At 39.7% G+C, this 17,127-nt stretch overlaps 1 protein-coding gene across 2 annotated transcripts in view; it reads right to left on the bottom strand.

Moving 5' to 3' along the window:
* CFAP91 (cilia and flagella associated protein 91) overlaps positions 1-17,127 on the bottom strand; it is a 72,470-nt gene that overhangs the window by 38,562 nt on the left and 16,781 nt on the right. For both annotated transcript variants that reach the window (XM_066347727.1, XM_066347728.1), the window contains exons 6-9: positions 10,571-10,752; positions 6,848-7,022; positions 2,338-2,495; positions 285-467 (exon numbers count right to left, since the gene is read on the bottom strand). In XM_066347727.1, coding sequence (XP_066203824.1) covers positions 285-467; positions 2,338-2,495; positions 6,848-7,022; positions 10,571-10,752 — 698 coding nt within the window. The remainder of the gene's footprint in view (positions 1-284; positions 468-2,337; positions 2,496-6,847; positions 7,023-10,570; positions 10,753-17,127) is intronic.

Here is a 17,127-nt window from a genome sequence, read left to right as displayed (position 1 = left end):
TATTTTTATTTGTTATTTTTAGCTTTTAATCCAAATCCCTATGTATTATATATTTAATCTATATTTTCTTTTTTCCCACCACTATTAAACTAGGCAATCTTACATTTGTTTGTTAGCTAATTTGACTGTGGTGTATTTTGTTATGATTTGAGTAATGCCATAGATAATCCTATTCACTAGTAAAAAAGATGTAAAGTATTGCTCATATCATATATATATTTATATATAATTTATATTTCTGAGATAACACTCATACTGAACTAGTAATTATGTAAATTGCCTACCTTCATAGGTGTTGAGATAGTGGTTTTTTACTACAAAGTCCTCTGAGTTGTTGTCTGGGAAACGACCAAGGCGAGACAGAGGTCCGTAGACCTGTGATCCATAATCAGAATAGTCCTTGATGATATTTCTTCTCTGTAACTTCCCTTCTACATTCTTTCTCTTTGTCATAAGTTTTCTGATGGCTAAAATAAAACATAGCTCCGTGACTACCTCAATATTGTTCTGAATGATCCAAATGCAGAATAGTAAACCAGTTCTAGTTTCATTCTCAGGGAAGCTACTGAACTGAATGAATTTCCTGATGGCCATTCACTGCAGCAAGAATGTAACACTAGAAACAAAAGTCTAAAATCTGTGTCCCAGGCAGGAGTAACAGAAGCTGAATCAGTGTCCACAGTTAATACTCATCAAAAGTCTTTTATAAAAGCATTCAAAGCTCTGGGCCAAGAAAAGATATTTAATAACAATTTGTTAAATAAATGAAAGAAACTCAATGGAGACTAAGGGAATTAATTCTTCTCTCCTAGGAAAATAATTAAAAAGGAGGGAAGACTAGAGGTTCTTTAATAGTCTCTGCCCATCTTGGCTAACACTAGAATAAATTAGAATATGTCAAGTTCTGGGAAAAAATATGGTGACAATATCTAAATGCAGCTAACCTAAAAGCTATTTTCTCACATAAAGAAAAAGTTAAAGTTAAATTCACTAAAAATAAAGAATTAATTTAGGCTCAGGCCAATTAGCTCCATCAGTTAGTGTGTTGTCCCCAAACACCAAGGTTGCAGGTTCAATTCCCAGTCAGGGCACATACAGGAAGTGACCAATGAATGCACACCTAATTGAAGAACAAATTAATGCTTCTCTCTCTTTCTCTCTCTCTCCCTTCTTCTCTCAGTCTTTCTAAAAATCAATACTCAAGTTTTAAAAACAATTTAATTTTTATAATTATTTTACTTTTGCTAGAAAAATGACAATTTTGAATGTTTTTTAAACTTAATATATTGCTATTATTATGTATAGAAATCGCTAATTTACATGCATAATTGCTACATTACAATTTTATAAGTAAATCAACTACATTAAAAGTTACTAGCGGCCTTGGCCGGTTGGCTCAGCGGTAGAGCGTCGGCCTGGCGTGCGGGGGACCTGGGTTCGATTCCCAGCCAGGGCACATAGGAGAAGCGCCCATTTGCTTCTCCACCCTCCCCTCTCCTTCCTCTCTGTCTCTCTCTTCCCCTCCCGCAGCGAAGCTCCATTGGAGCAAAGATGGCCCGGGCGCTGGGGATGGCTCCTTGGCCTCTGCCCCAGGCGCTAGAGTGGCTCTGGTCCTCCCCCGGAGGGGCAGAGCATCGCCCCCTGGTGGGCAGAGCGTTGCGCCTGGTGGGTGTGCCGGGTGGATCCCGGTCCGGCGCATGCGGGAGTCTGTCTGACTGTCTCTCCTCGTTTCCAGCTTCAGAAAAATACAAAAAGAAAAAGAAAAAAAAAAGTTACTTAGCAAAGATAGCCATAAAGTTACGTAGCATGGTAATAAGGTAAAACTTAATTTAAAAATTGTATTTAGTCATTCTTACTCTCCACTGACTCTTCTTTTTATGTATAAAGGGCAGATATACTTGTAGTACATAAACAGATATATAGTATATGTGTGGTATTAAAATGTCATAGGAGAGGGTGAGTAAGACAAAAGATGTCTGAATGTCTCTTTTAGGGGGTAATAATGAAAAATAGGTTGAGAAACAGGGCTCTCTACCCAGGTCCAAACATCTACACACACACACACACGCATACACACGCACGTACACGCACACACATGCACATACACACCATAATGTTAATAACTTGACTATCTGTTAGAACATCAATACTTAATTTTCTTAGTAAAGAATTTTTCTCCACTCTTCTACTTTTGAGAAATAATTAATTTGCATTCCTTACCCATTTAATAACTCTAGGACCAAAACAGAATTATGTCATAGTTAAATCAGGTTTGATCAAAGACCCAAAGCAAAGCCAACTTTCCCATCCTCTTCATTGTTCATACTACACCATCACCTGATACGTGTGCTTGTTGAATTTTTGCCAATTTTGCCTCCTTTGCTTCCAGCAGTTTAGACCATTGGGCATTCAAGCGCTTCATATTCACTTCATTTTGAGTTTTCTCACGTTTCCTCAGCCGCTCTTTCAGAACTTCCAGGTGGATCTCCTGTAGTCTTCAAGTAAATTACAAAACATAAAGTACATGGTCTCTCAAAAGGGAGCAAACACCTGCCATAAACAGGATCTTCTCTTTTTTTTTTTTTTTTTTTTTTTCATTTTTCTGAAGCTGGAAATGGGGATAGACAGTCAGACAGACTCCCGCATGCGCCCGACCGGGATCCACCCGGCACGCCCACCAGGGGCGGTGCTCTGCCCCCCAGGGGGCGATGCTCTGCCCATCCTGGGCGTCGCCATATTGCGACCAGAGCCACTCTAGCGCCTGAGGCAGAGGCCACAGAGCCATGCCCAGCGCCCGGGCCATCTTTGCTCCAATGGAGCCTTGGCTGCGGGAGGGGAAGAGAGAGGCAGAGAGGAAAGCGCGGAGGAGGGGTGGAGAAGCAAATGGGCGCTTCTCCTATGTGCCCTGGCCGGGAATCGAACCCGGGTCCTCCGCACGCTAGGCCGAGGATCTTCTCTTTAGGCTGGTATCCCGTTCATATACTTTTAAAAGGTCACTCTGGCAAAAGTGTGACAAATGGGGGAACGGCAAAACCGTTCTGAAGGACAAGAAGATTGTAACAGATAGATGAGGCAAAATAAGGGCTCTGTAGGCAGACGGGCCTCAGTGAACAAGATGTTCGTGCACAGTTCCAGGTCAACTGGTTGTTGGAGGGTTAGGTAATAGGAGTGAAGAGAAGATGAGGTTGAGGCAATGCTATCTTAAGTTGTGAAAGGGCAAATGCCGGTGTCTGGCACACACAGTCAACTTCTGTTTCCCCTCCCCTTCCCTTTAACCTGTTCTCCCAGGGTCACCTTGCTCGTGTGTACACAGCCATGTACAAATGGCTTTAAAAGCTTTACCTCCAGCCCAGAGATTTCTGAATCAGAATTTCTGTTTACTTAAACCTTTAGCTATCTTTTGACAGCCTCAAACACCCCACTCGCTTTGTTCCTCCTGAAATCTCCCCGTTCCTTCACGTCTTCTTCTCTCCTCTAAGGACCCCACGCCTAAAGCACTTGCTACATCCACTCCTCGCTCCCGTTCGGACTGTCGCTCTCTTAGCTCAGTCTATCCCCCTTTCAGTCCTTGTTCCACATGACTATCAGGACTTTCCTTAAGGAAGGAAATAGACATTTAAACATTTTACTCCTCCTTCAAAACTCACACAGTGGTTTATTCAGCCATTCGTTTGCCAAACATTTCTTAAGTGCTCACCATATGCCAGACAAACGAACAAGATAAAACGCTTTCTCTGAGGTGCATTATTCTAGAAAAGTTGGTATATAGACCACCATTTACCACACAAGGAAATACACACCAGCTCAGAAGAATGAAAAGACTTCTGTGGGAGAGAAACAACAGAGCACCGATGTCTAGTGTCACTCCCAGGTGGTCGGGGGTGGGGGGCCTGGTGGGGAAGGCTTCCTTATCAGCGGAGGCATTAACCTGCCGTCTTGAAGATAAACAAGGGTTGAGATTTGCCACACTGACAAGGGAGAAGTGAGGCCTCAGCACAGGTAGCTGAATGCTTGACTCAGAAAGACTCAAGACAGAGGTTACATGTCATACTGGTGGAGCTTCTCAAAGTGACTGTAGATGGGAGGGTGGGGAAATATGACAAGTGAATATGGAGAGGGGTGATTTTAAAGAATAAGGCACCCACCAACAGTCACTTCTGTCTAGAGTTAGAAATCCTACGTTTAATTCTCAACCTCCTCACTTACCTCCATTTCTTCAGTCATAAAATTGTCCTAAGAATAATATCCATCCCATAAGGTTGTTGTGTTAAATGAGTTTATGTATACAACGCACCAGAGCAGTCGCTCTTAAACCTGAGCGTGCATCAGCTAATTTGGAGGGCTTGTTATGACACAGATTGCTGCACTCAGCCCCAGAGTAAGTATGTGTGAGATGCCTAAGAATTTGCTATTTTTTTTAAGGTGAGAGGAGGGGAGATAGTGAGGCAGACTCCCCTGTGCTCCCTGACCAAGATCCACCCGGCAACCCTCATCTGGGGCTGATGCCTGAGTACTGAGCTTTTTAATTTTTATTTATTTTTATTTTTTTTATTTATTAAATTTAATGCAGTGACATTGATAAATCAGGGTACATATGTTGAGAGAAAACATCTCTAGATTATTTTGACATTTGATTGTGCTGTTTACCTCTCCCCCAAAGTTAAGTTGTCTTCTGTCACCTTCTATCTGGTTCTCTTTGTGCCCCTCCCCTCCCCCAACCCCTGTCTCCTTCACCCCATCCCCCCTCCCCCCACACCCCACCCCTGTTGCCATCACATTCTTGTTCATGTCTCTGAGTCTCATTTTTATGTCCCTTCTATGTATGGATTCATGTAGTTCTTAGTTTTTTTTTCTGATTTACTACATAATGATAAAGGGAGTAATCCAACAGGAAGATATAACTATTATAAATATCTATGCACCTAATATAGGAGCACCCAAATATATAAAGCAGACTTTGATGGATTTAAAGGGCAAGATCAACAGCAATACTATAATACTAGGGGATTTCAATACCCCACTAACATCACTAGTTAGATCCTCATGAAAGAAAATTAACAAAGAAATAGCAGACTTATTGGAAACACTAGATCAACTCGATTTAATAGATATCTTCAGAACCTTTCACCCTAAAGCAGCAGAATATACATTCTTTTCAAGTGCTCATGGTACATTCTCTAGGATAGACCACATGTTAGGGCACAAAAGTACTGAGATTTTTTAATGACTGAGGCTGATGCGCTCCAACGGAGCTGTCCTCAGTGGGGGGAGGGGGAGGAAGAAGCAGATGGTCACTTCTCCTGTGTGCCCTGACTAGGAATCAAACCCAGAACATCCGTACACTGGGCCAACACTATCCACTGAGTCACCAGCCAGGGCTAAGATTTTGCATTTTTAACAAGTTCCCAGATCATGCTGATGCTGCTGGTCTTTGGACCACACTTTTAGAATTACAGACTTGGGACTTGGTTCCAGCACATAATAGGCATTCTATAAATGATACATGCTCTATAAGTATCATCATCATCATCATTGCTGATGTTGTCATCTTGCCTGATGGCTTTTTGCTCACCTTTCAACACCCAGCTCATTCTGGCCAGATATATTTTTAATAGTTTTAATGTCCTTCTGATAAGAATATAGCTCTCAAAATTACAGCAACACATGTAAATTTCTGCAGACAGGATTGGGTATTTGCTACCTACTTTGCTCCAAATGCTATTTTCTATTAAATCACAAGCTTTTAAAAAATATCACACAGTCCTAATTCAGGGTTAAATCAGAAGGCGTTGCAAAAAGATAAACATATTTTGAATTCAGAACTACACTGAGTCCAAGAGTCTCTGAGTCCCTAACTCTCTTCTATGTAAGCATACTGTCAGGGGCTTTGGTAGTAATGCTATGAGCAATAAAGTGTCTGGTAAAAAGACAACCTTGGTAAATTCCCTTCCTTTCTTGCTTGCTAGGGAGTTGTCATTTTTACATATTCCAGGGACAACCTCATCAGTTAAAATGACTGAAAACTCAACCAGAAGTATCTCAGCGTATTGCTATTTAATGTGCTGTGAGCTCATCTCTTTATTGAAGAATTTCACAATTTGGCTGTTAAATAGAAAATGCCCCATTCGCTATAGCTAGAACCCAAGGTGTTCTGGCTGGGAATTCAGCAGCAGGGGGAATAAGAGACAGGATCAGCTAGGGGCTGTAGGATGGATATGAAGAGGGCCGAGATGGATATGCAGAGTGGCACTGGGAATGAACTGAAAGGGCCAGTTTGAAAGACATTATGTGAAAATCGGTGGGATTCTATGATAGTCTAGATTAGAGACAAAGGGGAGAGGGAAGAGAAGAATCAGAGGGCCACGGGGGTCGCTCAGAGCCGGTTCCACCCTGCGCTGCACACACAGAGGGCAGTATACAGTTTTACATCAACAGGGAGAAAGCTGTAGACTTATTGCTCCTGAAAGAACCAGAAACCCAATTTCCTATCTCTACAGGTGGAGGATTACTTTTAAACCAACCTTCTACACTTGAGAAAATGCTTTAATTATTTATTTATTTATTTATTCATTTTAGAAAGGAGAGACAGGGAGAGAGAGAGAGAGAGAGAGAGAGAGAGAGAGGAGAGAGATAGAGAGAGAAGGGGGGAGGAGCTGGAAGCATCAACTCCCATATGTGCCTTGACCAGGCAAGCCCAGGGTTTTGAACCGGCAACCTCAGCATTTCCAGGTCGACGCTTTACCCACTGCACCACCACAGGTCAGGCGAGAAAATGCTTTACAGATAAAAAGTATTAACAGTACTTCCATCAGCGCAGTAGCCATTGTCCGGGTGACTGAGAACCTACTTTTCAATCTCCTGCTCTCTGAAGGCCCAATCCTTCCTCTCCATCTCATTCATCAGCCTCCTCTTCTCAAACGGGGCGGTGTCACTCAGAGAAGGCAGAGTGGCTTCCCAGGCACGCTTCTCCCGGGCGCGTTCTATCATCTCTACCTCAGCTTGTCCTGCCGGGAGACCTCGGCCTGGAGGATGAAGCAAAAACACCTTAGAAACACATGGACAAACTCATGCACCTACTAGTAGTCAATCCACTCCCTTTCAGTTCCTGTCCTCTTTAAATATAAGGTTAGGACAGGATAAAATATTAGGAAACACCTTCCAGATATGCCTCACAGCTGTGCCCTGCCCTGCTTTTTGCTAGTAATTCAGCCAGAAGACATTTTATTCGCATATAAGATCCTAGAAAGTATCTGAAAAATATTATATGACTACTGAATAATCACACCTTGGTATGCCCTATATTAAACAAATCTATATTTTGGGTTGTTTTTTTTTGTATTTTTCTGAAGTTAGAAGCAGGGAGGCAGTCAGACAGATTCCTGCATGTGCCCGACCAGGATCCATCCGGCATTAAACAAATCTATATTTTGGAAAAAGTGAAAAAAAAATCTATATTTTGAAGTATGAAAAAATATCAAAGAAATTTGCAGAAGGTCACAATTTATATTTTTCTCCATAAATGCCTTACACATATTTTTATTACTTTATTTGCTGCTATAAAAACATGAATTTTTCAATAACATTTCTAATTAAATATTGTTCATATATAGGAAAGTACTGATTTTTGTGTGCTGATTTGCAACTACCTTGTTGAACTCAAGTTCTTAGTTCTGATCATTTGTTATTTTACTTGACTTTTTAAATGAGCACACTGTCAACAGATATAGTTTAGCTGCTTCTTTCTAATCTTCATAACGCATTTATTTTCTCTTATCTTACTGCATTGACTCAGTATTTTTCAACCAGGGTACTATTAGTGCCATATTTGACAATTATTTGTTGCATGGGACTGTCCCACACAGGACAGGATGTTTAGTATCCATGCCAGCCTACCCCCCAAACCACATCCCGTGGGTTAAATGCTAGGAGCACTGCCTACTCATTATCACATATAAAAATGCTAATCATATTTCCAAATGTCCCTGGGGGCAAGAAGTCATAGCCTAGCTCAGTACGCTCTGGGCTAAGCTGTTCTCTGCACTGTTAACTAGTGGTGGAGAAGAGATCGTTGTCTTTTTTTTTTCACATTGAGGAAAAGCTTCTAAAGTTCCACTTTTAGTATTATATTTATTGAAGACTATGGTAGACACTTTTTATTAAATTACTAAAATTTCCTTCTGACCTCAGTTTATTACAGTTTATGTCATAAATGAGTGTTGAATGTTATCAAACACTTTTTCTACATCTATTTAAGCATTGTTTCTTATGTTTTCTGTTAAAATGGTGAATTACATTGGCCTTATGATATTGTACTAAATTTGAATTGGTGTGATTAAACCACTTGTTTATGATAAATCATCTTTTTAAATACTGTAAGATTTGATTGCTGGTATTTTGTTTAGAATTTCTGCATTTTCTTCACATGTAAGATAGCCCTCCCTGTAATTCTCCTTTCTAGTACTAGCCTTATTCAGTTTTCAAATCAAGGCTATACTAGCTTCATAAAATGAATAAATTAACATTTACTCTCTCTTTCTCTTTGTTGGAAAAAATCACATAAAATATAGCTTATTTGTTCCTAAAAGAACTAGTAAACTTATCTGTTAACATGGTTTAGGCCTGGTGCTCTAAAAAGAATTTTTTTTTACCAAGTTTATTTCTATAGTTATTATTCTATTCAGGTTTGCTATTTCTTCTTGAAACCAGCTTGGTAATTTATATTTTCTTTAAAAATTATATAATTTATCTATTTAAAATATAGGGCAAAAGATATGCATAGTATTTCCTCCTAGTTCTTAAATCATTTATTCTGTAGTTATTTCCCTCCGCAGTATTTCCCAGTATACTCTATTCATTACTCTGTCTTTTATCTGAATATTTCTTATAAGAGGTTTGGCTATATTATTAACTTTTATCCAAAAAATTACTTTATGCTTGTCATGACCATTTATTTTGCTTTTTAAAAGATCTATAGTATCAATTTCTGATTTAAGTTGTATAATTCACTTTACTTGTGAAAATTAAATAAATTAAAACGTAAAGCACTTGAAACAGTTCTGGGCACCTAGTAAGCACTTAACAATTTTTCTTCGTGCCTACAGTGTCAACCTTTTTCATTGTGACATTTTTCATTTATTTTTATGTACACTTTTTATTAATGTATGACATAGATGCATAAAGACACACAATTTACACACACACACACACACACACATAACTAGCACTCAGATCGAGGGACAGAATATTACTAGAACCCAAGACTGCTCGTCAAACTCCCTCTCCCAGTCTCTCCCTGCCTCAAGGATAACCACTGTCATAGTTCCTAACATATTAACTTAGTTTTGATAGGTTTTGAGATTTATATAAATGGAATCAAAGTACAGGTATTCTTTTGTGTCTTCTTTTGCTCAGCATTGTATCTGTGAGAGTCACCCATGTGGTGACATGTAGTTGTGCTTTCATTGTCATTGCTATCTAGTATTCCATTGTGTGAATATGCTATGCCATATTTCATGCATCCATACTGTGATCGATGGACATTGGGGTTGGTTTTAGCTTGGAACTGTTATGAATAGTGCTACTATGAACATTTTTGCACGTGTCTTCTGGTGAATACACACAGACATTTCTGTTGGTAGAACTAAGTACTCACTTCTCTTTAGTATGTAGCTAGAAATAAAAATCCTGGGTGATAAGTATGAGTATGCTCAGCTTTACTACCAAACTGTTTTCAAAAACTGATTGTAATTTATACATGCAGTGTATGAAATTCCCTTTGCTTCAAATCCTTACCACTACTTGGTAATGTCAATCTTTATGATACTAGCTTTTCTGGTATGTGTGCAGTAGTATCACACTGAGATTTTAATTTGCATTTCCCTGATGACTAATTAAGTTGAACACTTTCATACATTAGTTGGCCATTTGAGAATCCATTTTATTAAGTGCCTGCTTACATTGTTGCTCTTTTTCCTGTTACGTTGTCTTTTTCTTATTGATTTTTAGAATTTCTTTATGTGTTCTAGTTATGAACCTTTAGTCATATATTGCAAATATCTTCTCCCAATCTGTGCCTTGTCTTTTCACTCTTTTAGTGCATTTTTATTTATTTATTTTTGGTGAATAGAAATTACTAGAGGAGAAAGGGGGTGAACGGAAGGCAATATGGGTAAAGGGGGTCCAATATATGGTAACGGAAGGAAACCATACTTCTGTAATTAGACACAAATGTTGAATTATAATCTTGTACACCTGAAAATTATGTTATTAACCAATGTTACCCCAATAAATATAATTTTAAAAAATAAAGAGCATTGATTGGGGAATAATTAAGCTGAAACATAACTTCAGCTTCCAGGATAAACTACAATAAACCTCCTGATGGTGAAAAGGGTGTAGCTCTCTCTGAAACAAAAGTATCAGAAAAAGTATGAGTCTATGAAGTAGCTCTACTGAGCAAGACACTTTAAACCATATTTGCCTCTATGCGCTCTTAATTCCCAGGACCTCAGCAGCTGGCATGGTTATCAGGACTGTCATCTTCATATATACAGGAGAATCACCAACTCACCCCAAGTCAGAGTAGCCAGAGTCAAGAGCTCAGGGACTGAATCCTGACACACTACATATTCTGGAGAATATGGGTCTGTTTGAACTTCAGAATCACGATAATCAGTCTGAGTACCCACAGTATACTTTGAAGGAATGGGTGGGTGCTTAGTCGAAGCAGGAGGAAAAATATATGGCTCTATCCTAAAAGGGAAAATTATTAAAAAATTAATAACCTGATGGAATCATTTAGAATACTATATAATCAAGTAGAAATAAATTCTTGAGCCTCGTTAAGTCCTTCCCCCTTTAACATCAACAGGCCCACAGTTATGACTCCAGTTTAAAAGGATTATGCCCAATAATCTTAAGGGAACGGCCATGTTTTTCCCACCTCTGCCAAGAAACTGAAGATATAGGAAAACCTAGATCTACTCACAAAAGTACCTGTTTATCTGTGTATCATTGAGCAGGGCTCATATAAAGAGCTATAAAAGGTAGATTCTAAGATGCCATACAGTTACTTCTAAACCTATTCAGAATTGCTACTTCACTGGTTTCTTTCTTCTCTGCTTTTAGTTACACACCCAATTTGGCTGTTTCCCTTCAGAAAAGGGCCAGGGCTAGTTTTATGTTTTTGAAAACTGTGTTTTGTGCATAGAAAATGTTTAAATGGTATACAGTAAAATAATAACAACAGTTATTTCAGAATAGTAAGATTACAGGGAGAATTTTTTATATTTATAGTTTTCTGAATTTTCAAACTTTTAAAAAACCTAGATATGTACTACTTTTAAAATAAGAAAAATTTGGCCCTGGCCGGTTGGCTCAGTGGTAGAGCGTCGGCCTGGCGTGCAGAAGTCCCGGGTTCGATTTCCGGCCAGGGCACACAGGAGAAGCACCCATCTGCTTCTCCACCCCTCCCCCTCTCCTTCCTTTCTGTCTCTCTCTTCCCCTCCCGCAGCCGAGGCTCCATTGGAGCAAAGATGGCCCGGGCGCTGGGGATGGCTCCTTGGCCTCTGCCCGGGGCGCTAGAGTGGCTCTGGTCGCGGCAGAGCATCGCCCCCTGCTGGGCAGAGCGTCGCCCCCTTGTGGGCATGCCGGGTGGATCGCATGCGGGAGTCTGTCTGACTGGCTCTCTCCGTTTCTAGCTTCAGAAAAATACAAAAAAAAAATAATAATAAATAAAATAAACTGTTTAAAAAAAATAAGAAAAATTTATACAGCTACTTTTATTTAAAAGAAAACACTTTTAGGTCGCCGGTTCGAAACCCTGGGCTTGCCTGGTCAAGGCACATATGGGAGTTGATGCTTCCAGCTCCTCCCCCCCTTCTCTCTCTCTGTCTCTCCTCTCTCTCTCTCTCTCTCTCTCTCTCTCCTCTCTAAAATGAATAAATAAAAAAATTAAAAAAAAAGAAAACACTTTAATTATTAGAAGAATTGGTTAAATTGTATAAACAAATAACTAAATATGGCAAAATAAGAGAGAGCTTTCCATTTTGAAAACAGTCAAAGGCAATGGGAGATGCTTATATATGAGCATTGTATATTTAGCCTAACTCTAAGAAAAATGCACCTTAAGCTACTTAGAAAGAAGCACCTGTTTGGAGGTTCAACCTATAATTGATCAGTATTTTAAATTGTTTGTAATGCTGAATTCTAATGGGCATTGAAATAATTTTTTAGCAGTTGTTATGAATTTCTAACATATGTAGACCACATAGTATTTATAGTTTGTGTTTTCAGCAGAAATTATTCTACTATTTCTTCTTGAGGAAATAACTTCAAATCAACTTTATATCATTTCAAATCATATGAATATCATTATATTAAAAAACCATTACCTTGAATCAAAAGAATAAACTCTTATCTTCCAAAGTAAACAACTACATATTTGAACCATCTGATCAAATGTGCTAAGATTATGATAAAGCCTAATGAACCCTTCTGACTATGGTTTCTGATGATATGGGATTGTTCCAGGCGAGTCAGAGGAGAGATACAAAGAAGGAATGGTAATTTCACAAAATTCCTATGGTAACTTAATGAGTTTCTTTCCCAACTTGTTACCTTTTTCCCAACATAATCTCTTTTTTCCCATTTTGGTTGGTTTAGGGAGAGTAAAATGTGAATGAGAAAGAGCAATGAATGATCTCTTTCCTACCTGTCCTCAACCCCGATGGAGACCCAAGACCAGAGAGACCCCACCTCTGCTCCGTCTTTGGCCTGAGCCTTGCCTTGCTCTGGATCCCATTCTCAGGCACATTCACTCTGGCTCTGCTGCCCTCACAGCAGCCACTGCTGCTCTAGTCCCTCAATCCAGGCTCTTCCTCCTCCACTACAGCCCAGGCACCAGGAGCATGCACTGTCAGCCACACCCACAGTCTTCTAGATTTTCCCTTCCAGCCCAACAAAACTACACACAAAGCTACCTGCCCTGTTCTGTGAGTATGCACTCCACCAAATGCTTGCTTTTTTTTTTTTTTATAAGAGGGACATATAGGGACAGACAGACAGGAAGGGAGAAGAGAAGCATCAATCCTTCATTGCAGCACCTTAGTTGTTCATTGATTGCTTTCTCATATGTGCCTTGACTGGGGGAGGGGCTACAGCAGAGTGAGTGACCCCTTGCTCAAACCAGTGACCTTGGACTCAAGCCAGCAACCTTGGGCTCAAGCCAGAGACCTTAGACTTCAAGCCAGCGACCTTTGGGCTCAAGTCAGTGACCATGGGGTCATATCTATGATCCCACACTCAAGCCCACAACCCTGCCCTCAAGCTGGTGAGCCCGCGCTCAAGCTAGATGAGCCCGTGCTCAAGCTGGCAACCTCGGGGTTTTGAATCTGGGTCCTCTGCATCCCAGGCTAACACTCTATCCACTGCCCCACCACCTAGTCAGGCTGATTGCTTGTGTTTTTTAAAGACTTAATTTTTTAGAGCTCTTTTAGGTTCACAGCACCTTGATAAAAAGGTAGACAAACTTCTCATATATTGTACACCCTGCCCCTACACATGCATAGCTGACTCCACTCAACATCACTCGCTAGAGTGATACATTGGTTATAAGTGATGTACCCACACTGATACATCATCATCACTCCAAGTCCACAGTTTACATTAGGGTTCATTCTTGGTGTACATTCTATGGGTTTGGACAAATTCTTATATGCATATCTATAAGTGTATAATACATGCGTCCACCATTATAGTATCATACAAAGTATTTTCCCTATTCTAATAATCCTCTGTGCTCCACCTTTTAATACTTCCCCACCCTCCAGCCCCCCCCCCCTGGCCACCAATGATTGTTTTTATTAATCTCCATAATTTTGCTTTTTCCAGAATGTCCCATAGTTGGCATTATGCAGTATATGGCCTTTTAGGTGGTTTTCTTTCTCTTAGTAATATGTATTTTAATTTCCTCTATGTCTTTTCATGGCTTGACTGCTCATTTCTTTTTAGTGCTGAATAATATTTTAATGTTTAGATGTACCTCAATTTATCTACTTAGCTGCTAAAGAATGTCTTGGTTGCTTACAAGTTTTGGAAATTCTGAATAAGGCTGCTGTAAACTGCTGGATGCAGGTTTTTGTAGACATAAGTTTTACCTAAATAAATACCCAAAAGCATGATCGCATGATCATATGGTAAAAATATGTTTAGTTTTGTAAGAAACTGCCGAACTGTCTCCAAAGTGACTAGCATTTTGTATTTCCACCAGGAACGAATGAGTGTCCCTGTTGCTCCACATTTGGTGTAGCTAGTGTTCTATATTTTGTCCATTCTAATGGGAATGTAGTGATATGTCATTATTTGAATTTGCATTTCCCTGATGACATATTATATAGAGCAGTGGTCCCCAAACCCCGGGCCACGGACCGATACCGGTCCGTGGGCCATTTGGTACCGGTCCACAGAGAAAGAATAAATAACTTACATTATTTTCATTTTATTTATATTTAAGTCTGAATGATGTTTTATTTTGTAAAAAATGACCAGATTCCCTCTGTTACATCTGTCTAAGACTCACTCTTGATGCTTGTCTCGGTCACGTGATACATTTATCCGTCCCACCCTAAAGGCCGGTTCGCAAAAATATTTTCTGACATTAAACTGGTCCGTGGCCCAAAAAAGGTTGGGGACCTCTGATGTAGAGCACTTTTTCAGATACTCACTTGTTATCTGTTAGTTCTCTTTGGTGAGGTGTCTGTTAAGGTCTTTGGCCCTTTTAAAAATCAGGTTGTTTTCTTGTTGAGTTTTAAGAGTTTTTTTCATTTTTTGTGGCTTTTCTTTTATATTTTGGATAAAAGTCTTTTATAAAATATGCCTTTTATAAATATTTTCTCCTATTCTGTAACTTGTCTGATTCTAAAGACATTATCTATTGTAGAACAGAAGTTTTAAATTATAATAAAGTCTGGATTATCCATCATTTATTTAATGGATCATACCTTTAATGTTATATCTAAAAATTCACTGTCATACCCAAGGTTATCTATTATTTTTCTTATGTTACCTTCTAAGAGTTTTATAGTTTTGCTTTCTACATTGAAGTCTGTGATCCACTTTTTTTTTAAGTGAGAGGAAGAAAGACAGTGAGACAGACTCTCCTGCATGCACCCCAACCAGGATCCACCCAGCAACCCCCATCTGGAGCCAATGCTAGAGTCAACCAAGCTATCCTCAGTGCCTGAGGCTGATGCTTGGACCAACTGGGCTATCCTCAGTGCCTGGGCCAATGCTCAAACCAACTATGCCACTGACTGCAGGAACGGTAGAGGGAGAGAAGGGGGAGAGAAGCAGACGGTCACTTCTGTGTACCCTGACTGAAAATGGAACCCAGGATGTACATATGCTGGACCAACACTCTATCCTCCAAGCCAATCAACCAGGGCCAGTGATCCAGTTTGAGTTAATTTTTGTGATGGGTGCAAGGTCTGTGTCTAGATTCTTTCTTCCTTTTCTCCTTTCTTTTCTTTTCTTCCATCCTCCTCTCTCTCTCTCTCTCTCTCTCTCTCTCTCTCTCGCTCTCTCTCTCTCTCTCTCTCGTATCTGGATGTTGTTCCAGCACCACTTATTAAAAATGCTAACCTTGCTTCATTGTTCTTTATGTCAAAGATTAGTTTATTATATTTATAAAGGTCTGTTACTAGGCTCTGTATTCCATTTCATTGATCTATTGTATTTGTCTTTTCTTTCCCCAATTCCAACTGTCTTGATTACTACAACTTTGTAGTGGGTCTTGAAGTTAGGTAGCATCAGTCCTTCAACTTTGTTCTTCTTCATTAATATTGTACTGACTAATCTGGGTCTTCTTTCTCTTCATATAAGCTCTAGATTTTTTTTTGATATCCACAAAATAACCAGCAGTAATATTGAGATTAAATCCACAGATCAAGTTGGGAAGAACTGACATCTTGACAATATTGAGTCTTCCTATCCATAAACATACACTATCTTTCCATTTGTTTATTATTTAGTCCTTTGATGTCTTTCATCAAATTTCTGTAGTTTTCCTCACATATGTCTTGTATAGATTTTATTAGATTTATTCCTAAGTTTCCCTTTTTTTTAATAAATAAATTTTTATTTTAATGGGGTGACATCAATAAATCAGGGTACATATATTCAAAGAAAACATTTCCAGGTTATTTTGTCATTTAGTTCTGTTGCATACCCATCACCCAAAGAGAGATCGTCCTCCGTCACCCTCTATCCAGTTTTCTTTGTACCCCTCCCCCTCCCCCCCTCTCTTCTTCCCTACCCCCATCCCCCGTAACCACCACACTCCTGTCCATGTCTCTTAGTCTCACTTTTATGTCCCACCAATGTTTGGAATCCTGCAGTTCTTGTTTTTTTCTGATTTGCTTATTTCACTCCGCATAATGTTATCAAGATTCCACCAATCTGCTGTAAGTGATCCGATGTCATCATTTCTTCTAGCTGACTAGTATACCATGGTGTATATGTGCCCCATCTTCTTTATCCAGCCTTCTATTTTTTTTTACAGTGATTAAAAGCCTTTAAGCAAACTCTTGGCCAATACAGCAAGAATCCATAAAAGAGTAGTGTCCTTAACATGTTCACCAAGTCCAAGTTGGCCCCATCACCATGCCAAATCCCTGAAAAACGCAACCCAACCACAGTTCAGTCTGTTAGGATCTGTCACAGGGAGCAGGAGTCCAGGAAAAGTCCACATCCAGGAAAAGTCCGCATGGCACCGGAATTGTCACCATTCTATACTTTGCAGCTCATGTCCAAGTCCCAGTGACCGCTGCTTCTAGCTGGTAATGATTCAGGTAGACTGGAGAAGCCATTTGCAGCATGCATGGATATGGAGCTTCTGTTCTCCTCTGCCTGGAAAGATGAGACCAGGTAGCTTTTCCCTGGAGCTCTGCATCTGTGGTATGGTAAAGAGAACCTTGGGATACACTAAGCTGGGAGGCAAAGGTAGATTCATAATAGAAGTTGGCAAAAGGGGGAAAGAGAGCTCTAAATTAGGAGTAGGTCCCAGCCTGAAATATGAGTGGGGCATTGAGATAGGAGGGATAAAGGAAACACTACATATTAAGCAAAGCA

Source organism: Saccopteryx leptura, chromosome 8 (assembly GCF_036850995.1).
Source record: "Saccopteryx leptura isolate mSacLep1 chromosome 8, mSacLep1_pri_phased_curated, whole genome shotgun sequence".
Classification (NCBI taxonomy): Eukaryota; Metazoa; Chordata; class Mammalia; order Chiroptera; family Emballonuridae; genus Saccopteryx; species Saccopteryx leptura.
The sequence above is the reverse complement of the archived record's forward strand: the minus strand, read 5'-3'. Positions and strand labels throughout refer to the sequence as shown.